General features: G+C 37.5%; 8 protein-coding genes across 9 annotated transcripts; 3 read left to right on the forward strand and 5 right to left on the reverse strand.

Annotated features, from left to right (window-relative positions):
• Positions 1-211: 211 nt before the first annotated feature.
• On the reverse strand, positions 212-4,243 carry LOC9309447. Its single transcript, XM_021022841.1, has 10 exons — positions 3,659-4,243; positions 3,302-3,422; positions 2,797-2,882; positions 2,268-2,649; positions 2,070-2,170; positions 1,854-1,920; positions 1,352-1,579; positions 827-1,273; positions 670-742; positions 212-587 (listed from the first exon to the last, which is right to left on the reverse strand). Exons 1-10 carry the CDS (start codon positions 4,060-4,062, stop codon positions 328-330), a joined length of 2,169 nt encoding a protein of 722 aa, XP_020878500.1. The 5' UTR covers positions 4,063-4,243; the 3' UTR covers positions 212-327.
• A 90-nt stretch (positions 4,244-4,333) lies between these two features.
• LOC9309448 (probable E3 ubiquitin-protein ligase ARI16) lies at positions 4,334-6,393 on the reverse strand. The gene is made up of 3 exons (XM_021022842.1): positions 6,274-6,393; positions 5,354-6,158; positions 4,334-5,254 (listed from the first exon to the last, which is right to left on the reverse strand). Exons 2-3 carry the CDS (start codon positions 6,154-6,156, stop codon positions 4,549-4,551), a joined length of 1,509 nt encoding a protein of 502 aa, XP_020878501.1. The 5' UTR covers positions 6,157-6,158; positions 6,274-6,393; the 3' UTR covers positions 4,334-4,548.
• Positions 6,394-7,504: 1,111 nt separating this feature from the next.
• On the reverse strand, positions 7,505-10,561 carry LOC9309449 (alternative NAD(P)H-ubiquinone oxidoreductase C1, chloroplastic/mitochondrial). Its single transcript, XM_002873335.2, has 10 exons — positions 10,315-10,561; positions 9,812-10,005; positions 9,633-9,728; positions 9,482-9,548; positions 9,212-9,395; positions 8,976-9,069; positions 8,595-8,807; positions 8,167-8,514; positions 7,996-8,072; positions 7,505-7,922 (listed from the first exon to the last, which is right to left on the reverse strand). Exons 1-10 carry the CDS (start codon positions 10,355-10,357, stop codon positions 7,679-7,681), a joined length of 1,560 nt encoding a protein of 519 aa, XP_002873381.1. The 5' UTR covers positions 10,358-10,561; the 3' UTR covers positions 7,505-7,678.
• Positions 10,562-10,861: 300 nt separating this feature from the next.
• Positions 10,862-13,551, forward strand: LOC9309450. 2 transcript variants are annotated; one of them, XM_021021658.1, is made up of 4 exons: positions 10,862-11,231; positions 11,880-12,974; positions 13,075-13,149; positions 13,224-13,551. In XM_021021658.1, exons 2-4 carry the CDS (start codon positions 12,081-12,083, stop codon positions 13,341-13,343), a joined length of 1,089 nt encoding a protein of 362 aa, XP_020877317.1. In that variant the 5' UTR covers positions 10,862-11,231; positions 11,880-12,080; the 3' UTR covers positions 13,344-13,551. The 2 variants fall into 2 exon arrangements, with proteins under 2 accessions (XP_020877317.1, XP_020877318.1); XM_021021659.1 differs by having other exon boundaries at positions 10,949-11,127.
• A 255-nt stretch (positions 13,552-13,806) lies between these two features.
• LOC9307428 lies at positions 13,807-14,676 on the forward strand. The gene is made up of 3 exons (XM_002871312.2): positions 13,807-13,986; positions 14,162-14,224; positions 14,325-14,676. The coding sequence occupies exons 1-3, from the start codon at positions 13,890-13,892 to the stop codon at positions 14,405-14,407; spliced, it is 243 nt and encodes an 80-aa protein (XP_002871358.1). The 5' UTR covers positions 13,807-13,889; the 3' UTR covers positions 14,408-14,676.
• Positions 14,677-16,077: 1,401 nt separating this feature from the next.
• LOC9307429 lies at positions 16,078-17,140 on the reverse strand. The gene has a single exon (XM_002873336.2). The coding sequence runs from the start codon at positions 17,107-17,109 to the stop codon at positions 16,219-16,221; it is 891 nt and encodes a 296-aa protein (XP_002873382.1). The 5' UTR covers positions 17,110-17,140; the 3' UTR covers positions 16,078-16,218.
• Positions 17,141-17,313: 173 nt separating this feature from the next.
• LOC9309451 lies at positions 17,314-19,518 on the forward strand. Its single transcript, XM_002871313.2, has 5 exons — positions 17,314-17,398; positions 17,767-17,916; positions 17,997-18,787; positions 18,879-18,966; positions 19,071-19,518. The coding sequence occupies exons 1-5, from the start codon at positions 17,369-17,371 to the stop codon at positions 19,392-19,394; spliced, it is 1,383 nt and encodes a 460-aa protein (XP_002871359.1). The 5' UTR covers positions 17,314-17,368; the 3' UTR covers positions 19,395-19,518.
• Positions 19,434-21,097, reverse strand: LOC9307430 (protein ATAF2). The gene is made up of 3 exons (XM_002873337.2): positions 20,564-21,097; positions 20,193-20,473; positions 19,434-20,100 (listed from the first exon to the last, which is right to left on the reverse strand). The coding sequence occupies exons 1-3, from the start codon at positions 20,721-20,723 to the stop codon at positions 19,690-19,692; spliced, it is 852 nt and encodes a 283-aa protein (XP_002873383.1). The 5' UTR covers positions 20,724-21,097; the 3' UTR covers positions 19,434-19,689.
• Positions 21,098-22,164: the final 1,067 nt, after the last annotated feature.

Below are 22,164 nucleotides of genomic sequence, written 5' to 3' on the forward strand. Positions count from 1 at the left end.
ACGTGTAATTTCATTTCACATTGAAGGAAGACAATGATGGAACTTTTGTTTTTTCTTAAAACCATCACTATCAAATTTCATTGACTTGCCTTTACTTCTTTGTCCCTTGCTATTATCCTCCTTATTGGATTGTTCGGTGCTCTCTCACTTTTTTTTTTTTTTTTTTTTTTCTTTATCTAAGTTAAATATAAACACTAAAAACAAATATAAAGAAAGTTAAAAAGAGATCAAGATTATTTCAATCTAATGTTGCAATTTACATAAATACATGTTTATCTTTGCGAATTACAAGACTGCACAAATATTGAAATGTACATAATTAATGCTTTAATATTGAACCCAATTGATATCAAGATCTTTAAGATTATACAACCATTTCTCTGTATCTTGAGAGACGTAAGGTTCATTTTTCTTATTAACCGCTGAATTTAAATCGGCCTCAGTAGATTCAGTTCTCAGTATCGTGTTACCGTTGTCTTTACGAGAATTTACCTGTCTGTTCGGATGTCTCACGTTCAATGCTAGAAGACGAGACACTTCGTGTAATCCTCCCCATTTCTCCAGCGCCCGCGCAATGTCATAACGACCTGAAACGACAGACCAAACGTTTCCCAGACCAATCTGATTGAGAGGAACACACAAAGCTTAAATAGAGTTTACTCTTTGTACCTGCGCGTTCGAACGTTTTTCTGCTCGGCATAAATGATGGATCCATTCCCCAACTCTGTTGAAATCTTCCTATCTGCAAACACATGCAGAGGGAGAAGCTCTTGTAAACACCATTGGAACAATGGTTTTAATTTGTGAACATGTCTAGAACCTTTACCTCCTCCTGCAAGTTTTCAAGATTGTCCCAATATCCTTTCGGTTTTCGGTGTTTATAAGCAAGTGAAAGATTCATCATCAAAGCTATTCTCCTAAATCCACCCATTCTTGTAATGGCTTTTTCAATGTCAACTCTTCCGTGTAACCGAAGCTGCTTCCTCATGGGCATGAATCCTTCTTGTCCATGTTCTGATATGAACTTGAGAATCTCTGATTTCAATACTTCAATGTCTCTTTGCAGACCGGGAATCCTCCGTCTCTGCTTAGTTCGGTCCGAACCATCATCATTATTGTAAACTGTCTCAACTGTTGTGGCACGAGATGAAGAACATGTTTCCTCTGAAACTTCACATGTCTCCAGTTTACATGACTCTGAAGATTTCTCTCCTCTTTTCTCAATGTAATCCCGAATAGCGCATAAATTTGACGGAAGATCTTCATATATAACCTGAAAAGTTTCAGAGTAACATTGTGGTTACAATAAGAAAAAAAGATGGCACTGAACACACTCAATTGTTAACCAAACCTCTTCCATGATTGCTTCAGAAAGAAATGAATCTTTTCGCATTTTGGACTCCACGGTATACTTGAGAAGTGTATGGTGACTTCCTAATTGTTCAAAAATCCATTTCCCCTCTAGCGAGTCAAAGTCTCCTTCAACCTGCTCAAATCTGATTTCCTGCTCGCGAATCTCATGCAAATCAAGAACAGCTCTCGCATGAAGCACCATGTAAAGCAGGCCTTTGCATCCTTCCTGCAAACAGATTCAGTTTAGTTATATAATTTCTTGAACTCAAGATAAGAAACATTGGATTTGGCCAGTGTCAGAATTTCGATCTTCAAGACCAGACTAAATGCTGAGCCTTTCTGAATCATGAAAGAGCAAATTATGAGTCATATTTTGGCAACCAAATTCTATCTCTTATAATTTTTTTCCAGTGTTAGTACCCAATACAAGTACTTGTAGAATGATTTCTAGTCCTTGCCAAATTTGATTACAAGGTTACCGCGGATGAGAATGCTCATACCTGGAGTATTCGGACCTTATTGTTATCGCGTGACAAAATCTTGCTGATTGCCAAATTTGGAACTATCCTGATAGGTTCATAACCAATAAAACGCAGAAGAAAAAGAGATATACATAAGCCAACAAAACCAACATCTAAAGAAGATTGACAAGAAAATCCTCCTTAAGGTCAGAACAGTGCAGCCCGAATATGATAATATATGTGTTCGGTACTTACTCTGGAAGACTCTCGTAAGAAGTTAGAACTTTCCAAACTTCACAAACAGGAGCCTTAACTGTTATACTAGCAACGGCGCAACGGTGAACACCTCCATTTTCCTTCATCCAAGAAAAAAACCACTGACTAATAACCACAAAAGATGGGAAATCTTTTTTTTCGTAGTATATAGAGTAAGTTTTGAACTAAACTTCTTACCAATAGACCATCAAATCTACGAAGATGAACTTCATCCACGGTGCAAGGTTTATCAAGCTTGCAGACTTTTCCATACACTCCCCAATTGTTGTTCAATTCATTTGAATGAGCTAATGATCCAACACTGGAGGCAACAGATCTCTCAGTAGCAAGACTTTCGAACTCAACACCACGAGAAGGGGCTGGCTGTGAAGATATTCTACCCAACAAATCTTCTATTATTGACGGCTTTCCGCAATCTTTATAAATTTTCTCAGCTTGGCGAGCTACGGCCCGGAGATTTACAGGAAGATCTGATCTGATTATCCTCTCTAAGAAAATGGCAGGGAAGTTAAATCTGGGGATCACGTTTACTTCGTATGACAAGACAGTTCCTATGGACCTGAACATAGATGGTTCCAAAATGATCCGTGGTTAGAAATGCATAACAGATTGTTTCAAGAAATATTTTCTCTGATACACATTTATAGAGGATTTCAATGATGATAGGATGTGCACACAAAATTTTTATGGGGAATAATGAGTGTACCTGATACCAGATTTCACAGACCACTTTCCCTCAAACTTTTTGAAATCACCATCTACCATAGAAAAGTGAAGCTCACGGCCATTTGGCTAAAACGATAAAAGGAAAAACAGCACGAAACGACATTAATAGACATGTATGGATTGAGAAACAAGGTAATATAAGAACTCAGTGTAACGATTAACTAATCCTAAGCAAAATACCCAATCCAAGGAGTGCAAAGCAGTCTGAAAGAGAACTCATTAATACCATGAATTTTCGAATAAGTAAACCTCACTATGATTATTTTTCTCGAACTAATAATAGTTCAGGAATAAGGATCTAGAGAAAGTGGGAAGAAGCAGGCAATTCCTATTTAATCATGATTACAGACCATACAATGTAAAGGCAACCTCTTGATACTTGACAAAAGATGAAATATGCATAAAAACAAGAGCACAGAAATCCGGAAGAGTTTTCAGGTTTTAGAATTAGTCCCCGTCATTTAGCAAGAGACAAGAGTGCTCACAGAATCTAGACACTCATGGAGATCAAGGACAACACGAGCCTCGATATGCCAATACAAGGCTCTTTGAAGGCCTCGTTGCTCCAGCCATATACGTCCTGGATGTGGACAAGGAATTCTTCCACTAGATGTTGAAACAATCACCATCAAGGCCATGTTAGCTTCAATATTCATAACATATACAGCACTCAACAAATGTGAGGTAACTAAGCATGGAGATTCAGCATTCTCTTGGAGAATCAGAGTCATTGTATTCACTATGAAATGAACCAGACTACATCAAAATTGGATCTTTTGAGATTATTCAGAAGAATTCTGTAGATAAAATGAACAAAAAGTGGGAATTAGTGAGTGAAGTACCTCCAAACGAGATTGGGTATGAAATCAGCAAGTCGTTCATAATCAGTGAGAACATTCCAAACAGATTGAGAATCAGAATCGACCCAGATTTCGCCTCTTATCCTCCGTTCTCTCCAAGAGATCACATCAACCTCACAACGCACTTTTCTCTCCCCTCTCTCGTCGAAACCTAATCCACTATCGCTCCTCAACCCGTTATCACCTCTACCGGCGCCGCTATGTCTCGTTCCGTGGCACTTGGCGACCCCAGCGCCGCCGATCCCGGTGGTGGAAATGGTCGAGAATACTCGAATCCGAGAGGGACATGGGAGCAATACACTTAAAAACACTGGTTCGTTGGTGAAATTGAGGAAGTTGATAGTGTGAACGCCATGGGAGAGATGAGGAAGTTTGCTCACTGACATTAGCGAAAGGTGTTCGACGAAATGTGTCAGTGTGGAGGAAGAAGATACTGTTGCAGAGTGTTATTACATTACCGTTAAATTTTCTCAGCCACCGGATTTTTTTTATATTTATTTTCTCCTAATAATATATTTTTATACTTTTTGATGTATGGTTGAAATTCACTTTTTGTTCTTCAATAGACATCATTGTTTCTCTGAGTTTTGTATTTGCATTTTCATGTTACAAAAAATATCATAACAATGAAACACAAACATAGACACAAACAAACAATAAGAAAATTAACAACATGACAACAACGACAACAACAGAAGACTTAAAAGACAAATGCAACAAGACTCTTAAACCAATATGATGGATGATGATCCAACACATAGAGGACAAACAAAGGAGACTCTTAAACCCAAAACAACACAAGAGAAGCACCAACATAAAACGAAACCAGCATCAATCACTGATGAGACATGTCCTTTACTCATCACTCACTCTCACTCCAATTTTCCAAGGTCTTCAGGAGCTGCTGCCACATGAGGAGAGCCCAGAGAGTAAAAGCACATCTTGCACTGTTTATCATCACAGCTGTTCTCAAACGTGCACCTATCGCAGAACCAGTGACTGCTTTGTCCATCCTCATATGCATCAGCCTTCACTTCAGGCGGCTTACCATCTTCCAGATCCTTGATGAATGCATCGAAGTAGTTACCAGTGTATGTTGTACTGGTTTCCAACATGTGCTTAAAGAAAGTGAAATCTCCACCTGAGAGGGCTCGATACATCGACTCATCAAGCTTCCCTTCGTGCGTACAAAGCATTGCGCTCGCTTGACCTATGAGGTGTTTCGTGTACTGCTTCTTCGTGCTTTCGTACTCGGTTATGAAGTAGTCAAAAACACAGCTCCATTTCAGTACCTGCCTGCACTGAACACTAAGTATCCCTGCTTCTCTTACTGTCCTAATGTCCAGCTCGCTCAATCCACAATTCTCAACTAGTTTCGGAATGGTTTTTTCCTCTAAGGCTCTCAGCTTGGACTTAGCCTTCTCCAATGCTTCATGACCTCCTTCCCACAGATTCAGGTGGAGAATGTGAGAGAATTCGGCGGTTGTAGGATCCGCAGCTGGAACAGTGACTGGAGCACAGTTCCAGTTCCCATTATGGTCTTCCTCCGTGCGCAAGCAGATCCAACAGAAGCTATGACTGATGCATAACAGTAAAGAAAACATAAGAATGAGTTTAAACTTTAAAGATCTAATATTTTGCACATGTTTTAAAGCACAGAAAGGAAACGAACCAAACCTGCATATACAAGTGATGAGCCTGTAATCAGGATCACCATTCTGCTGCACAGGACTCTTGCAATTGGGACAAGGTTTGGTGTTTGCATGGATCCAAGAAATGCTTCTTGACTGATCCAACAGGTACGTCCACCAAATTGATGCTTTTTTGCAAGACACCGGTCGGTGTGACTCAAGCCGGCATGTCCAGCAGAAGGTGTGGCCGCACAAACAAACCACAGTCACATTATCTTCATTACCATCCTCCTGAAGCTCGATAGCGTATTCACACCCCGATGCAGGACACCATTTGATCGTTCCCTTATGGCACTCCATGAATGATTCGAGAGCATAATTCTCGTACATCACCTTCACTTGCTCAGTGAGTTTTTCGATCGTATCGGGTCCAACGGAAGCGACACAGTCTTGGTTAAGGCAAGAGATGAGTCCTCTCTCCTCCTTGTTCTTCTCCAGAGCATCGCTGAGATATTCACTCCAGCAAGTTGTTGAAAACTTGTGTGAGCAAAAGGGCGTGGAGACTAAGTAATCTCCATCACCAGCAGAAAGGGACGTCGTCTCACGATCTGCAGAAGAAGAGTTGGAATTGAAAACTCGAACCAGCCCTAACTTCGCCAGAAACTTCTTCTTGTTGTCACCAAGAAGATCTGAAGCCTTAAACGAGTTCCATCGGAGACAGATTAGGATTACGGTTGCGTCGGATTTTGAAACCGAGAAGACTTCCGAGATCTGTTCGATTTCTTTCATCATCTTCTCACGGACTTGTGTTTTCGCAAGAACAGAGTATTTCTGACCATCGGCTTCCATGACTGCAGAAAAACAAAGAATTTAAAGATTTGGTTTTTACACCTAAAAGTTAACGAAAGAGGATATTGTATGGAGAAAATTTGTTAATCAATAAGAGTAAGGTTTACGGTAGCTTACGGATCAAGGTATCAAAATCAACTCAAAGAAATGGAGGATAAGGATGATCGTTGTCTATGGTTATAGTGAAAAGAAGCACTGATGGTGAGTATATGAGACTACAAGCAAGCAAGAAGTATTTATATACAAAATTGAAAAAAATTACCTCTTAAGAAATTAAAGAAAAAATACAGATTTTTTAGTAAATTTAGGTACTCTATATTTTGTCATTAATTTTCTGTTTAAATTTAAGGAACAAACATGTTTTTTAGTTATTTAAAATAAGAACTTATTAAAGTTTTATTTAAGAAAAAAATATAGTCAATTAATGCGGTCAAACTTTTTTTTTTCTATCGACGCGTGTCGAATATTATTAATATGTGGTCAAAACAAATAAAATTTTACTGATATTGTTTAAGAACATGCTAAAAACATAACTTTGAATACTATTATGATTTCAAGGAAACTTTTTTTATAATTGCATATAACTTTTTTTATAAATAGTTATAATTACTGTATTAGCTGTAAAAAAAAATTCTATCAACGCGTGACGAATTATTGTATGTTTGGAAATATTGACTTATCATCAAATATGAACAATTTAGACTTTTTTTTACAAATATATACACATGATCATTTATCTAAAACCCACAAGAAAATGAATGTTTGGAAACTATTGAAATGTTCAAGAGGATAATGAGGATGTGTGTATGAACATATTTGTTGGAAGTCATTTTTAACAAGTGTGACAAACTACTTTTTCAGACAATTTTTTGAAAAATCATTTTGACGGAATAATCGGATTATAAAACTGATGGATTCTTTGTTGCGAGCACTATAGAATAGTGTATTCGTATGTCAAAAATGAATGTCTAAAGTTGATTGCTTGAACTACATAAATGGGACGAATGGTTAAGTTCATTGGGCTCACCGGAGTTCGACTCCACTAAATCGCATTACCCCGCGTAGTAGGGATTGACTATGGATCGGACCTTGTCAATGCAATGATGTCAAAAAAAAAAAAAAAAAAGGAACTACATAAATAGGACAAATGGGAAAAAAAATCCCATACTGGAACATTGAAAAAAAATTCTTCCAAAAATATGAGTGAGGATGTTTGTGTCTATGCCCAAAATCTTAGAACCAAACTTACTAAATCAGAACCGGACTTAAATTAGGGTCTTGATAATTAGGTCGTAGGCTTTGTAGCCTATCTTTTTGGATCATAGTTATTTTGAAATTTGTGGTCGAGTTAATCAACACAATCAACAACGAAGCCTTTTGTTTCCAACTTCCTTATCCTTGATATGACCTTTGTGTCTAAGAGAGTCAATTTAATACAATGATTTTCCAATAAATTTTACAAAGTGACACATTTGTCTTTCATACGGCAGCGATTTATACTCCAGAGCAAAACAAACAGAGATCAAGATCCAGACAAAACCTTGGTTAGATTGCTCTGAAGTAAAGCAATTGAATCAACAGCAGATTTAGCAAACCAACTGATTCCGACCTTAAACCGGTGTTCATCAGTTGGTAGCCTAATCAAATACGCCAGTTTTCTTGCTGCGTGGCCAATTGGACCTTCAAGTGTAAGCCCTTCAATGAAACTTGGCGATATAGCAGCATCATATCTTCCAAGAGTCATCATCTCACCTAGGTTCTGAAACCTGCAAGAATATTAAACAGAGCTTAAAGTTCTGTTTTCAGTACACAGACCAGTAAAAAGTCTATTATTGTTACCTGAATGGTAATAACGGTCGGTTATTTATGGCTGCCCATATATTCCAGCCAGTAAAGTCTGCTTCTTGAAAAGCAACCTGAAAATTTTATTTCCATATCACTCTGATTCAGTTCTAAAGCATGAATGTGATCAGATTCTGGAGTGCTTATAGCTTCTTTTTTCTTTCTCACCTGAGCTGTTGTAGGAAGAAGCTTTCCGTTTGGGTCTCTTAGAGAAGACGAATCACCTAATGCGAAAATCCGTGGATGTCCTTTAACACGGAGTGTCTCGTCTGTTTCCGCTTGTCCTCTAGCATTCAAAGGAAGGACATTGGGACCCGAGGGTTCTAGTTTGGTAAGCAAAGGCTTAGCACCGACTGTCCATAACACTATATCCGCTTCAATAATTTGACTCTCTAATCCTCTTTCTGCAGGCTGGAGCTCTAACAGATATCCTTCATCTTCTTCTGAGTCGCTTGCTCTCTTTATGGATTGAACAAGATAACCCAAAAGTAATTGGACTTTTCTAGACGTAAGGACCTAACCACAATCCAAAAGGACACTATTACCATCTTTTACTCTGTCTAATCAAATGGAGGATGCAATTGCCATTAAAGTACCTTCATAGCCGCCTCCCTGTTCCCATTAGGGGCTGATGTTAGTATATCCTTTGATACGTTAATGGACTGCACTATTCCACGATCTTGCAGTCTCTCTGATATGGTAGCAGCCAACTCAACTCCTGCATATCCGCACCCAACAACAGCCACTTTTATGGCAGAGCCGTCTTTGAAATTCTTCCTCTCCAATTTACTCAGCTTTTCGTTAACTCTCTGCAATATCATAGTGGCAGTCACGATTTAGTCAAAAAAGAGTGTACAATTCGGTTAAACCAATCTGAACCAAAGCAAAAACCATATCAACCCAAACAAAGCAGTTTCTACATTTCATAAATCAAAAAATCCAAACTGCACACCGGATTGGGCACTTCTAACTCTTACAATAGCATCTTCAAGAGTGTAGAATGGGAAAGCCAACTCCATTGCGCCGGGAACAACATCGAGTTTAGATTCAGCGCCAAGAGCAAGAACCAACCTGGCTGTAGAAAAGAAAGAAAATGAGTCCAAATCTCTGAATTAAGTGCATGGTTTTGTTGTATCACACACCATTAGAGTCTGTAGACAAGAGAAATGAGATAGATTGCATTGAATTTATGGGGATTGTGTAAACATAGTACCAATCGTATTCAATTTTAAAACCACTTTCGAGCAAGACAGTTCCTCCAGTAACAGAACTTTCAGACCCATTCACTCCTAAATGGTCACAAGGAAGCAATGTTTTCACTCTATCTCGGAGAAATTGGATCCCCGTGTTTGTAAGCAAATCCGAGAAACGGGGAGCAATCTCCCACACATCAACTTCTGCAGATCAAAAGAGCCGGACACTAAATCAACACACAAAACCTAAAGTATCAAAGATTAGTTGAGCATAAAGAAACTAAATTTACCTCCAGAGAGAAGTTCATACAACATCGGCTTGAACACAAAACGTTCGGATTGGTCAACCAGAACCACCTGATCAATATAAGAACATTCAAATATGTATTCAGAACACAAGTATTTTGCAAACAGATTGAATCTAATTAGCAGAAACATCACCTGAGGTTTTTTGTCGTCAGGCCACACAAGCGATTCTAATCTCAAAGCTGTGTACAGTCCTCCAAAGCCACCACCTAGAATACACACCCTTGGTCTCTGTAAAAAGAGAGCTTTTACATTCATGTAGTTGCGGAATTGAAACTTAGAAATCTCATACATCGTTCTATAGAGTTACGAACCTTGTTATCAGGCCATGTGTAAGTCCTTGGAGCAGTTTCATTCTCAGAAATCTCTGTGGTGCCACTGTAGTTTGTCACTGCCCTCGAAAGATACAACCTAGGGGCGTTTCTCGTTGAATTCCAACGAGAAGAGAGATTGAATCCAGAAGTTCTTGAAGCTAAAGAAGCTTTACTAGTCAGTCTATTTGCCCCATCTGAAACACATTGAGACAAAAACACCAAAAGTTTCAAACTTCCATCTTTAGAATATCACTAGCATCAAAGCAGAAATGTTCAGTCTTTGGAATCAAGCAAAGGAATCGAAACGGTCTTCTCAATAAGACAATCTTTTTATGGAGACCCAAAGACAAAATTGAAATCATCTTTACTAATCAAGCTTTCGATAGGAATCTAAATTTATCTAATTGTCCGGGAAAAACCCAATCGGAAATTGGAGTAGAACAGAGACAAGAATCGAGTTGAACTAATATAACGAAACTGGATTGAGGAGAAGAATGACGTACAAGAGAAGGGTAAGAGAGAAGATACGGAGGAGAGAGCGGACATTGTTGACTTTGAATATCGCCGGAAGGTTTGCCGGAGATGGAAGTGATTGTTTGAGACGTCTCGTTTCTTATGGATGTTTGGGGTTCCACGCTCTCCGCTATTTGGACAAACGTTTAGTGTTACGCGACTTACGATAAAAGGACAAAACGCTTACACCGCCAAAAAGACGCGGTTGAGATTAGCGTGCGATTATCGAAAATGCGATGCGGTAAAAAAAAAAACGGTGAAATAAATATACAATACATAGCGGTAAAAATCACAAAAATGAGGGGGGCATAGTCAAATAATTTTGATGATTCTGTTAATCCATAACTATGTAGTAAAATTATGTGCCAAAATCTAGTCACTGAAAAAAAAAGTCACAACTGATGTGAGTTCTTGCGATGTCAAATTCAAGATTTTTGCAAAGATCAGATTCGCTTGCTTTTAATCTGTTTTAGTGGGAATCTGAACAGTTTTCTTTTTACTGGAAAAGCTTTTTTTTATGTATCCAACAAATGAAAAAGAACAATCTACACTTTTCAGAATACGAGTGGTTGGTGTTAGTGGCAAAGAAGAGAACTATCACTAAAAAAAAGGTAAAATAGATCCAAAAAAAAAAAAAAAGAAACCCAGAAAATAAAAAAACAGTCCCAACAAAAAGAAAAAACAAAAATCGGAAACGGAAGCTCACAGAGACAAGGAGGATATGAGATTTTTCTCTTCCTTTGATAAATCCCAATACCTAATTCCCAACTTCCCATACGTTTAGGGGCCGAAAGATAGAGATAGTAAGAGAGACACGCATTGGGTTTTTTTTTTTTTTTTTGAAGAGCCTTGATTCTCGCTTCTTACTACATGTGTATCAATCGATCTCTACCCAGATTCTCCGGAGGTACTTATTAATGATTTGTTTTAACCCAAAATTCTTGCAAAAGTTGGCATGCGTTTGATCTGCTTATTGCAATTGCAGATCTTTTTTATTTCTCATTTTCTGCTTTGTTGTGTAAAAGTTAGATCAATAATGTATTAGTTTGGTGTTATGAGTTTATCATGTTTTAAGGCAGTGTAACTCATGAAGGAGAGCAACCCTTTTTTTGAAAGTGACGATTTTTTTTGTCTTATAAGTTTAAAAATCTTTAGTTTATTCATCAGTGGGTGTTTGGTGGAATCCTTGTTTGAAGCTTTTTTATAGAGTTAATGGTGTCTTCTTATACATTATTGATATCTTTTCCGTTACTCAACTAATAAAAATTTAATCTTTTTGATTTGCATACATCTTTTCTTTGTGATGAAAGCTTTTTACTAGTTCTTCTCATGATCTGATAGGTTGGTTTGATCTTATTAATTGATTATTGTTGTTACTACGTCTTATTCGCTTCTTGTTAGACATTTCTTCTCACTTGTGATTCAGAAAAACTCTTTGATGCTTCTTTAAGCTTTATTCTATTTTTCTCTGTGTTTTGCTTCCCCTGTTTTCTCTTCCATACTGGTTTTGAGATTATGCTGAATCTGGTGGTTTCGTATGTTTTTTTAACTGTAGGAGCTTTGAGTCTTCTCGTATAGATGCAGTGAAGGTCCTTTGTTAGATGGGAAAACTTTTTCTGGAGTTGTCAAAAGGTATTTTCTATGTTAATGGAGTAGAACTGTTTACAAGGAAGCAGCCATAAAGAATTTTGAATTTGGAGAAATGGTTTTAGCGGTGTTGTGAAGAAAGATCAGTTTTGGTTGTTTTTTGGATTTGATGGGTAAAGAGAATCAGTTGGAGACTACCAATTGCGGAGTCAGTGATCACGGTTCTCCACCTATCAAGAACGAAGAGCATGAGGCACCACGTTACAGTTCAGACAAAGACACGGGTTTACCAACTTGCCGTGTGTGCCAGTGTGCAGAATCCGATAGAAGAGGAGATGCTGCTTTAGGGTTTTTGGGGATTACTCCTCCGGTTTCAGAACCTCGCAGAAGCAATGCGGGCAAAGAAGCCGTTGATCAGAAAAGCTCGGTTAACAAATCTAGTGGATTCATCGAACTAATAAGTCCTGATGGAGAGGTTTTCGTTTGTGCAAATAACGATATAGAAATGGGAGCGTGGCGACATCGAGATAAGTTGCTAGAACTCGGATGTTCTTGCAAGAATGATCTTGCTTTGGTACACTACGCTTGTGCATTGAAATGGTTCGTCAACCACGGATCAACAGTTTGTGAGATATGTGGAAAAACCGCGAAGAATATAAGAACAGTTGATTTCAACAAAGTGGTTATCGCTTTAAAAGATTACGCAGCGCTAAGAGAAAGAACAGCGGATGGAGATCCAAATCCTGTCGCGGTTAACAACAACACGAGTTCTTCAGGAATTGATCCTGATGCAGTTGCAGCCATTCGAAGGCAACGACTTAGTGAGATTTCGTTATGGTTTGGTCCACATTGTTCAAACAACAACAATAGTAGTAATTCCGCTGCTGCAGGGACGGCTTCTTCTCAGGTTACATCTGAACAACCTGTGGGTATAGTAAACTTTGATATCTTGCCTATGGAAAGCCGTGCGACCAAATGGGCGGTTGAAGGTACCGGAATACTACTTGCAACCGGATTACTCACTGTTACTTTGGCATGGCTCATTGCTCCTCGTGTCGGAAAGGTACCGTATATATGTAAATTGATCACACTTTGATTGTCCCATAACCCTCTGTGTTTAGAATGTTAAAGACTGATATGATAGATCTTTTACTTTTGCTCAGAGAACTGCAAAGAGCGGACTACACATACTTCTAGGTGGTCTCTGTGCTTTAACAGTAGTCATCTTCTTCAGATTCGTAAGTACAATTTTCATATTCTTTGTTCTTGAAGAATGAATGAGAAAATTGATTAAGAAACACTGGAACAACAGGTTGTGCTGACAAGAATCAGGTACGGACCAGCACGTTACTGGGCAATCTTGTTCGTCTTCTGGTTTCTTGTGTTTGGCATTTGGGCTTCACGTTCACACGCTTCTCACTCCTCCACGTGATAAATTCTTCATCATCCTTATCCTCGTGTTACTCCTTTTTTGGTCTCTGTCAATATCGTTTACGTTATTCTCTTTCAAAACACAAAATGTACAATTAATTACTCTTGTCAGAAAAAAAAAAAGGAAACTGAATGTTACTTCACAACAAAAATCTCTTCGTCGTATTTATTCTTTGTATTATAATATGAATTATGTTATTTTTAGCAAATTTTTTCGTCTTGCATCTCGTTTATTATTGTTAGTCACTCTCATGTTCTGTTTTGAAGATTAACTAAACAATAAGACTAAAAGACACAATTATTTGTGTTTGGAACCATTAGACCCTGTATCAAAATTAGAGAAGAATTCCAAAGTCTTTACCATTTGTTGGATAGCAAAAGAAAGGTAGATATTAAGTCGTTAGTCAGTGTACAAGGTAGAAGCGCGTTAACTTGGAATTTTTTTTTTTTTTCGTTAACTTGGAATTTAGTTGGTGAGTCAGATGATTCATTCTGTTTCTGTATTTATATACCATTTGATGCATTGTAACAAAGAAAATCAGTTACAATGTCTAAAGAGAAATCATATATAATTGCTCTTCTTCTATCTTTGCTTCTATGTCTTTCTTCTCAAGTTGGTGTCTCTGAGGCCAACTACAACGCAGGTCTAGTATATATAATCGTCTATGCATATTTTTATCTGTTCAAGTTATCACATTGTTTTTGAAAGAATCCTGCGAAAGCTCAACCAAGTATAGCTCGAATGTTTTATGATATTTTTGATGGTAGTTTTGGAAAACAAAACCTAGACAGTGTGTATAATGTTCAACATTTTTCTAGTTACTACAAGGTACTCGGATTCTCGATGCGCCAATGAATCTTCTGCAAGTCCACCACCACCAAGTAAGTTTATGAGCTTCAAAACCAAATATTTCGAGTAGACTATATATACAACTTTAATCCCATAAAGTTCAACACTACGATCTGGGGCATATTGTTTCAGGACACTACCCACGGGGGCGTCCCCGTCCTGTACCGGTTAGATCTGCGGTGCACTCTAACTCAACCAAAGGAAAAGGCCCATAATTATTATATGTCTCAACTCTCAAGAATGAAGAAACAATATATCTATCTGTATCACGGGGGATGCACAAGGAGAGGCAACTTTATTGCTGTGTGCAATTATTAAAAATATTACATGGACATGCCTATACATAAATTTACCGTGGATTTAAACGTGAAATTAAATAATTTTGTTTTAAAATATTATATTAAAAGGTAATAGATAGTTTGAACATTCCTAAGGGTCAAAAAATATGTGTTCCAACACTAATACATCCGTTTGGTTACCACTAGTTTTCACTTATCTAGTGAAGAGAGAATAAAATCGACTCAACAATTATTCAGAAGACAACAAACATATGCAACGGAGACGACTATCACAAACCACAACACTAGTGTCACTATTTCAAATAAAAAAAAATAAAAAATTTTTGTTCAACTATATATACATGGGATTTGTCGGCTAAAGTGTGGCTCTAGTTGTCTTACTTTTTTTCAGTAATATTTTTGGGGAAAAAAGATATTCAGCTACACGAAGTATAACGGAATACATGGTTACACATGCCAAGTTTAGAAATGTACAACCAGCTACACGAACTAAATGTATTGCATGCCCACATATACCAACTATATGACGACATGTAGTCAACATCACGAACATCTTATTCCGGTACACCAATCGTTGAAATCCGGCGTTGACCATCGTTGACCGGCATTGACCAACAAAAATATGCAAAAAAATTATTTTTATTTATTTTAATATTAAAAACAAAACTAATACATATTAAATTCAAAATAAATATATTTTGTATATATATTTAATATATTGATTATTATAATTAGTTAGTTTTTTCAATTTAAAAACTAAAATAAAAGTGAAATAAAAATAATTAAGCGAATTACTTATTTGTACATTGTCAATAAAAAACATTAACTTCTTATTTTACAAATGCTTTTGCTAAAATCAATATCGTTAGATTTTCTATTTTCTATATATTAAAAAGAAACATTGCGATTTTTTTTGTTGTTTACGCGTTATTACGAGAATTTGTTTTAATAATTTTAATTACAAAAATTTAAAAATATATTAAATTTAGACTAAAGAATATATAAAATTTTCTATATATCTTTTTTATGTATTATGATTTTGATTTTAGCAAAAAACTTTATATATTTTTACCATGCAAAATTTAGACTAAAGAGTCATATACCCAATTTTTTTTGTAATGGAATTTTATTTATTTCGCTTTTAGTTTAGTTTTGAAATTGAAAAAATTAACTAATTATTATTATCATACAAAATATATATATTTTAAAAATATAGAATGTGTTTTTTTATTATTATTATATAACACCATAACCGATTCTATAGAATAATTCTTTTTAAAAACATTTAAAATAAATAAAAATATATATTTTTGAATATTTTTGTTGGTCAATACCGGTCAACGATGGTCAATGCCGAATTTTGATGATTAGTGTACCGGAATAAAATGTTCGTGATGTTGACTACATGTCGTCATATAGTTGGTATATGTGGGCATGCAATACATTTAGTTCGTGTAGTTGGTTGTATATTTTTAAACTTGGCATGTGTAGCCATGTATTTTGTTATACTTCGTGTAACTGACTATCTTTTTTCCTATTTTTAGCGTAATTAAGATCCAAGAAGGAGAATGGAAAGAGAAAGAGCAAGAATTCCATTATTAGAAACCATCGATTAAAACCCTATATGATTTATTTAGTTTGATGTAAAATTTACAAGCCTCATAGAATCTTTTTGTCAATGAGCTGAAGCAAAACAAAACAAAACAAAACAGAGAAAAAGTCCAAATTTACGCAAGGAAGAAGATATCGTCAGTCATCAACATCAAATATTGCAAAATCCGTAGAGGTGCGTTCCTAAAATCCAATTGAGGAAGTCTTAGCTCTCTTACTCTACACGACCCGTTTCCTTCTCGGGCCATGATCCGACCCGTATACACTTTCCTAAACAGATACACTGAGCTCCCTCCGTTGCTAGTAGATTCCGGCGACGGATTCTCTTTCGTCTTGTAAATTGTCCATCCTTTCGAAGCCAATGCATTCGAGAAACTCTCCATCGATCCGATTCGCTTGTTGGCGATTCTTGAGAAGAGAGAAACGGAGCAGCAATCCCAATTGCTAACGGATCCGGGTGAGGAAGAGGAAGATGTCTCTACGGTGGTGGCGGAGAAGACGAGTTTGAAGAGGCCGTTGGAGAGGGAGACGAAGGATCGGAGATGGGAGAGTGATGAGGCGGAGAGAGATGGGAATGAGAGCATTACAGCGTCGTTTGGAAGAGACCACGAGAGAGACGACGATAACGAAGCCGAAGACGACCACGTCGAAGGATGCGAGGATGAAGAGAAAGGCGACGGCGATTTCGATTCTCGCGACGGGAATGAGAAGATGATGTGAGAGAGCGATGGTGTTGGGTACAAATCCATACCTAGATCTCTCGCGATTGTGGCTAATCGGTATGTATCTGAGATCAATTCTCGTGTTGGAACGAAGTAGAGCAATGGGATTTTCGAATTTCTCTTGTTATCGGATCTCGATCGGGTTTTTGATTGCTTGTAGGAGCTTAAGATTTGCCGGATACTGGTTTCTCCGTCTTCATCGCCGTCGTCTGTATCGCCGGGATTGTGAGTGAGATCGAGAGTCTCGTGGAGAAGAAGAGATCGAGCAAGCTTTAGTGGAAGCATTTTCCGATTTCTGATCTTTCGTCTTCTTCGTTGGCTGTTTTTGCTTTTTATTTCCCCTTTAGGGTAGCTTTACTCGAACCAAACATAACCGATCGGTTTAAATTAAAGAACATACTCGATTTGGATCGGTTTATTCCGGTTACATTTGGTTCAATTCGATATAAGGTTGGCTTGTCCCATAACTTTAGCATGTTTGTTACTTCCCTCCTCGTCGCCTTCAGGGTTTAAGCGCCGACTCTGCGTACACTGCAGAGCTTCAATGGCGGCTTCTGCTATATTAATGTCTATGGTTTGTAACTCCTGCTTCTTCTCTTCTTCGTTTATATGTAATTTACTCTGCTCTTTCACTAGTCCGCTTATTTTCAAGGTTTTTCTTAGTTCGTCAGCATCTATCAACGTGTTTGTGGTTTAGGTTTCGTCAAATTGGGTTTTAAATCACTAATTTCTTACTTACAAAAATTTTCTATTTCTGTGCTTCGGTGTCTTCTGATGGTAGTTTATGGATCTGTGTGCTCCTCTAAATCTCGTTGGAAAATTTGTACGATCATGTAATGTTTGAGTTGTTCATAAGTTTGATAGCTTGATTCCACAGTTTTGAGCACTTGTTTGTGAGTTGAATCTGAATGTTAACTATGAACAAATTTTGTTGACGGACAGGCACACGAAAGAAAAGTTGAGAATCTGAGAGGTTTTATGGTGAATTTGGCGAAATCAAGAGGCTTTTCCCTTCCTGAGACTAAACGTTTCCAACAGAAATTCTTGGATCTGTGTTTATCCCGTACTCCTGATCATCCCACTTATTCCGCTGTATGTATGAAATTATGACATCTATTATGTGCACATACTCATCTCTGCTGTGTTCTTATGACTGTACAAATTTGTTTCAGATGATATTTATTGCTATTATGGATTTGAATGAAGAAGGTGGCGCAAGTGAAGATGTTATATCTGAGTTTATAAAGTCGAAGTATAAGAACTTGCCATTTGCTCACAAGAGTTTGCTCAGTCATCATTTAGCTAAGCTTGTGGAGAAAAGAGAGATACTTTGTGACTGCAACAGCTACTGTTACTCTCTCCCGGGTGAGAAGAAGACTGTTGCTTCCACTGATGATGAGAGAAAGAGCGCTGTGATAACAGTGAGAAAAAATGATAAGCGTGTGGCGAATGAGGTTATGACTTGCCAAAACGAGGAAGAAAGTGTTGAAATTTTGAAGTCTGGGGATCGTAAGGTTGATTTGTTGGAAGAACAGAGTTTGACTAAATCCCGAACTAGCTCCAAACGTAAAGCATGTTGTGCCATTAAAGTCATTGAAGTAAGGCACACAGAAGATAATGGAGTCAAAGCAGATTTAAGGGATTCGACTATTCACACTCCTAGGAAAGAGGGAGTTGCTGAAGAACCAGGAGTGGCTGTTGGAAATAGTGAGACTGAAGCTAGGATTGAAGTAAACAGTAGAGGAGGTGAATTATATGAAGTAGCTGTTCTATATAAGCAAAATGATGTGTTGACGGATGAGTCGGGTAAAGAAGCAATGGAAACAAGCTCAAAAGAGAGAAAAGCAAAACTGCGCAGAACATCTAACACGACGAAAGAAGCATGTGTGGAAGTGACGAGTGAAGCATATAAAAAACTTTGGGAGTGCCAAACCGAAGCATGCAGCAATATCATTGCTCTAGAGTAAGCTCTGATCCCTTTTGTTGCCTGTTTTTCTATTCATCTTTGAATTAGCTTTAATGCTCATGTTTCTCTTTGGGGGTTGGAAAAATAGGAAAATGCTAAAACAGTGGAAAGAGAAAGACCAGCAGAACAAAGCTGTTTCAGAAATTGATGATGTTTCTCGTTTGCCTTTATCAATGGTGAGGACGAAAATCTCTGTTACTTCATGTCACTGATATGTTTTTGAGCTGATGAAAAACCGGTTCTGAATCTTTTTGGTTTTGTCGCCTTTCTTTATCTACAGGAAAGCTGCAGAGAACTGTGGAAGGCTGCCCAAAAGATACAAAACCAGCTCTCTGAGATCATCGATTCCTGTGATGAAACCGTGGTTCCATATTCTGAATCTCCAGGATGTGAAATCGAAGGTATAAGCAAAGGATTATGCAAAGAGGATCCCAAGATGAAAACTCCTTGTGGGAATAGTGGATCTGAAAAACCCTCCAAACAGATTGAACAGAAGGAAAGACAGAAGTGTTCTCAAAAGAAACCACAGGTCAAGAAAACGAGAATCAAAAGACTCCGAGACATAGGAACAACAGCTGTGAGGAAATCGCCTCGATTCAGCTGATGAAACTCATAAAAATATGCTTCTGAAGAGCATGATATTTTATAAAGGTTAGGTTGTTATTTAATATCAGTATCTACATAAGTGCAACATCTTGAAGAATTTGAATATAAATTTTTAGTTTTCATATAAATTTCTCATGAAAGAACAAGAATGTGCCTGCTAATGAGGCATTGATGCTAAAACCTATTAACATTCTACAATCCTTTTATACTACTAAGAACCAGGGATGAGTTGAGATGAGACTCTTCTCTCTGGCACAGTACAAGCAAACATCTTTTTTTAATCTCTTCCGTTTTTACCCCTGTGGAGCAAAACTCCAATTCAAGAATGGTTTCTGCTCTGGCGGATCCTGGAAGGAAGTGAAATAATCAGACTGATACAAGAACTGAGGGACAAAAGCGTCAGGCTGTAACAACTCCATGGAACCACCAAACATGGAAGTATCAAAAGCTTCCAAAGCATCCTCAAGCTCTCCCCATTTAGGCTCGCTCTGAACCTCCAAAACGTCCGGTGACACCACGTGACCGTGACCACCTGAGCTGCTGGAATCATCCTCTTGCAATGTCGGGTAAGTCGAGTCCGATGTATCAAAAGGCGATGATGACTGTTCAGCCACTGTCGTCGTCCTCGGTTTCTCATCCGCGGGGAAATACTTCTCCATGGTTCCTTTCTTGTTGTATATTCGACATAAAACCCAATCATCAAGCTGTATAGCAAAACCCACAATAACAAAGTCAATAATCTAAATCATCATTCACGAAAACATGAAACATAAGTTAATAATAAAGCAGAACTTACTCGTAGGTTGTTCTTTTTGTTAACAGAAGCTGATCTATCGACATTAGCGAGACGATACTCATGCATTATCCAATTGGTCTTAATCCCTTTTGGAGCTTTCCCAGCGTAGAAGACGAGTGCTTTCTTGATACCCAACGTCTTCGGTTTACCGATGGGTTTATCTGCTCCGGTAGCTTTCCAATAACCGGTTCCTGCTGCCCGGTTTGGACGCGAACCGTTTGGGTATTTCCGATCTCTAGGTGAGAAGAAGTACCACTCTTTTTCTCCGTACAGAGACATGTCTGAAAGAAGAACAAAAATCTCAATTAAAAACGATTCTCGAAGACAAATGATTTCGCGAAAAGATGATTAGAAGAAGCCCATAGATGTACCTGGAAGCTCCCAAGGATTGAACTTGTACAGATCAATCTCGGCGATAACCGGAGCCGAGATCTGCTCGGAAGCACATTTCCGGCACAAGTAGAATTTCACAAGCTCCTCGTCCGTTGGATGGAATCGGAACCCAGCCGGTAAATTAAGCTCCGCCTTCATTCTCTTCTTCTTCTCTGTTGCTCTTCGAAAAAATACTTCTTCTTTGGTTGAAAATTCAATTTCAGCTGGATCTGGGTTTTTGGTTTTCTTCGTCTGCTCAGGATTGTAATCGAGGATATGTGAGTGAGGCGACGAAGGTTTTATAAGGACGAAAATCGCCGATATTTTTAATTAATTAAATTGAAAAAAACACAAAAAACAGAAAAAAGATGACACGAGGGGATTTTCAAGCACGTGCGGCAAAACCGACCGTTTTCTTTTCTACGCTGACCGCAGCCAGCTGGATATTTACGTGGCGCAATATCATTGGATGGTCGACTTAGATGTTGTCATTGCTTGCGTCACTTGAACCCTTTGTGAATTGTTGACCGACCTTATATGTATGTCAAACCGTAATCTCCTGTTTCTCAGTGTAGCTTATCGCTTTTGTTCCTTACTTACCACTAAGGTTTTTTGTTTTTTTTTTTAATATTTTCTCAGCAGCCACTACTTTTTTTTTTTATGATAATTGAAATTGACACATTATTGTAACCTTGCTAAAGATAAGTCAGCATTTCTTGGGGCGGAAGTTGTAGTTTTGACCGGTGATTGGACAGTTTGATGCAACTGCGGTGAGCTTATCCGCAGCTGATTATTTCCTTCTTCGAAGCGAAACTTGCGTCATGATGGATGACGTCATTTAAAGTTGCAATCGCCAATCATAGTCACTAAATTATACATTTTCTCGACTAATAATATTGTTTTTATTATACATACATTCACAGAAATAAAAACATTATTGAGTTCGCAAAGAAAGCGTTTGCGCTTTAGTTTGAGTTTCCCCGTAATCTTAAAAAATGTTTAAGGACAACTATTTATTTAAACCATTAGCTTAATCCTTGATTAAGTACCTACTAAGCCGCTTTCATTACGGACTTAATTTATAATTCATAAGTTTGATTCATTATAGTTAAAAAATGCACATGAATCCTCTTCTATTTTAAAATCTTTAAATGGAAAGTTGAGGTAGGTGTGTATGAAAGCATGACGTGGGCTTGTTCCCCGTTTTATGATCATCACTTACGTTTTCTATATCATAATATAAACTAATTATGATCGATTCAACATAATGTTTTATAAGATCATGGTCTTTCCTTATACTAGTACAACTCCCTTAATAGCCAACTCAATACAAATACGAAATATTTTTGGTCAAACATGACTTTTTGTTGTTTTGTCAATAAGAATATTTCTTTATTGATATAAGAATGTAAGTTATATAAGTCGTATCATTTCATACACATCTTTTAGGATTTTAGATAAATAATTTTCGTCCACTGACGACTTAATTTGTTTATAATGTAATTTGTTTATTGTCGTTTTAGATGATAACAGTCAAGTCTAAAACTAAAAGATATGCCCACTAATATTTAACAAAAAAAATCAAGAAAATATATATAAG

The sequence above is a fragment of the Arabidopsis lyrata genome (genome assembly GCF_000004255.2).
Source record: "Arabidopsis lyrata subsp. lyrata unplaced genomic scaffold ARALYscaffold_6, whole genome shotgun sequence".
Lineage (NCBI taxonomy): Eukaryota > Viridiplantae > Streptophyta > Magnoliopsida > Brassicales > Brassicaceae > Arabidopsis > Arabidopsis lyrata.

Bases quoted from the DNA above. Each gene is read 5' to 3' on its own strand.
- LOC9307428 (XM_002871312.2), top strand. From the start codon at position 13,890: ATGTCTAAAGAGAAATCATATATAATTGCTCTTCTTCTATCTTTGCTT. The intron at 13,987-14,161 runs GTCTAGTATATA...ACATTTTTCTAG, and splicing joins TGAGGCCAACTACAACGCAG to TTACTACAAGGTACTCGGAT. The intron at 14,225-14,324 runs GTAAGTTTATGA...ATATTGTTTCAG, and splicing joins TGCAAGTCCACCACCACCAA to GACACTACCCACGGGGGCGT.
- LOC9309449 (XM_002873335.2), bottom strand. From the start codon at position 10,357: ATGTCCGCTCTCTCCTCCGTATCTTCTCTCTTACCCTTCTCTT. The intron at 9,070-9,211 runs GTACTATGTTTA...TTCTACAGCCAG, and splicing joins TTTAAAATTGAATACGATTG to GTTGGTTCTTGCTCTTGGCG. The intron at 7,923-7,995 runs GTAACAATAATA...ATATTCTTGCAG, and splicing joins CGACCGTTATTACCATTCAG to GTTTCAGAACCTAGGTGAGA.
- LOC9307429 (XM_002873336.2), bottom strand. From the start codon at position 17,109: ATGCTTCCACTAAAGCTTGCTCGATCTCTTCTTCTCCACGAGACTCTC.
- LOC9309448 (XM_021022842.1), bottom strand. From the start codon at position 6,156: ATGGAAGCCGATGGTCAGAAATACTCTGTTCTTGCGAAAACACAAGTC. The intron at 5,255-5,353 runs GTTTGGTTCGTT...GTTATGCATCAG, and splicing joins CTCATCACTTGTATATGCAG to TCATAGCTTCTGTTGGATCT.
- LOC9307430 (XM_002873337.2), bottom strand. From the start codon at position 20,723: ATGAAGGCGGAGCTTAATTTACCGGCTGGGTTCCGATTCCATCCAACG. The intron at 20,474-20,563 runs GTACATCTATGG...TTCTTCTTTCAG, and splicing joins CAATCCTTGGGAGCTTCCAG to ACATGTCTCTGTACGGAGAA. The intron at 20,101-20,192 runs GTAAGTTCTGCT...TTTGCTATACAG, and splicing joins ACAAAAAGAACAACCTACGA to CTTGATGATTGGGTTTTATG.
- LOC9309450 (XM_021021658.1), top strand. From the start codon at position 12,081: ATGGGTAAAGAGAATCAGTTGGAGACTACCAATTGCGGAGTCAGTGAT. The intron at 12,975-13,074 runs GTACCGTATATA...ACTTTTGCTCAG, and splicing joins TTGCTCCTCGTGTCGGAAAG to AGAACTGCAAAGAGCGGACT. The intron at 13,150-13,223 runs GTAAGTACAATT...CTGGAACAACAG, and splicing joins TAGTCATCTTCTTCAGATTC to GTTGTGCTGACAAGAATCAG.
- LOC9309447 (XM_021022841.1), bottom strand. From the start codon at position 4,062: ATGTCAGTGAGCAAACTTCCTCATCTCTCCCATGGCGTTCACACTATC. The intron at 1,921-2,069 runs GTAAGTACCGAA...TGAACCTATCAG, and splicing joins TCTTACGAGAGTCTTCCAGA to GATAGTTCCAAATTTGGCAA. The intron at 743-826 runs GTAAAGGTTCTA...ATGTGTTTGCAG, and splicing joins TTGAAAACTTGCAGGAGGAG to ATAGGAAGATTTCAACAGAG.
- LOC9309451 (XM_002871313.2), top strand. From the start codon at position 17,369: ATGGCGGCTTCTGCTATATTAATGTCTATG. The intron at 18,788-18,878 runs GTAAGCTCTGAT...TTGGAAAAATAG, and splicing joins AGCAATATCATTGCTCTAGA to GAAAATGCTAAAACAGTGGA. The intron at 18,967-19,070 runs GTGAGGACGAAA...CTTTATCTACAG, and splicing joins CTCGTTTGCCTTTATCAATG to GAAAGCTGCAGAGAACTGTG.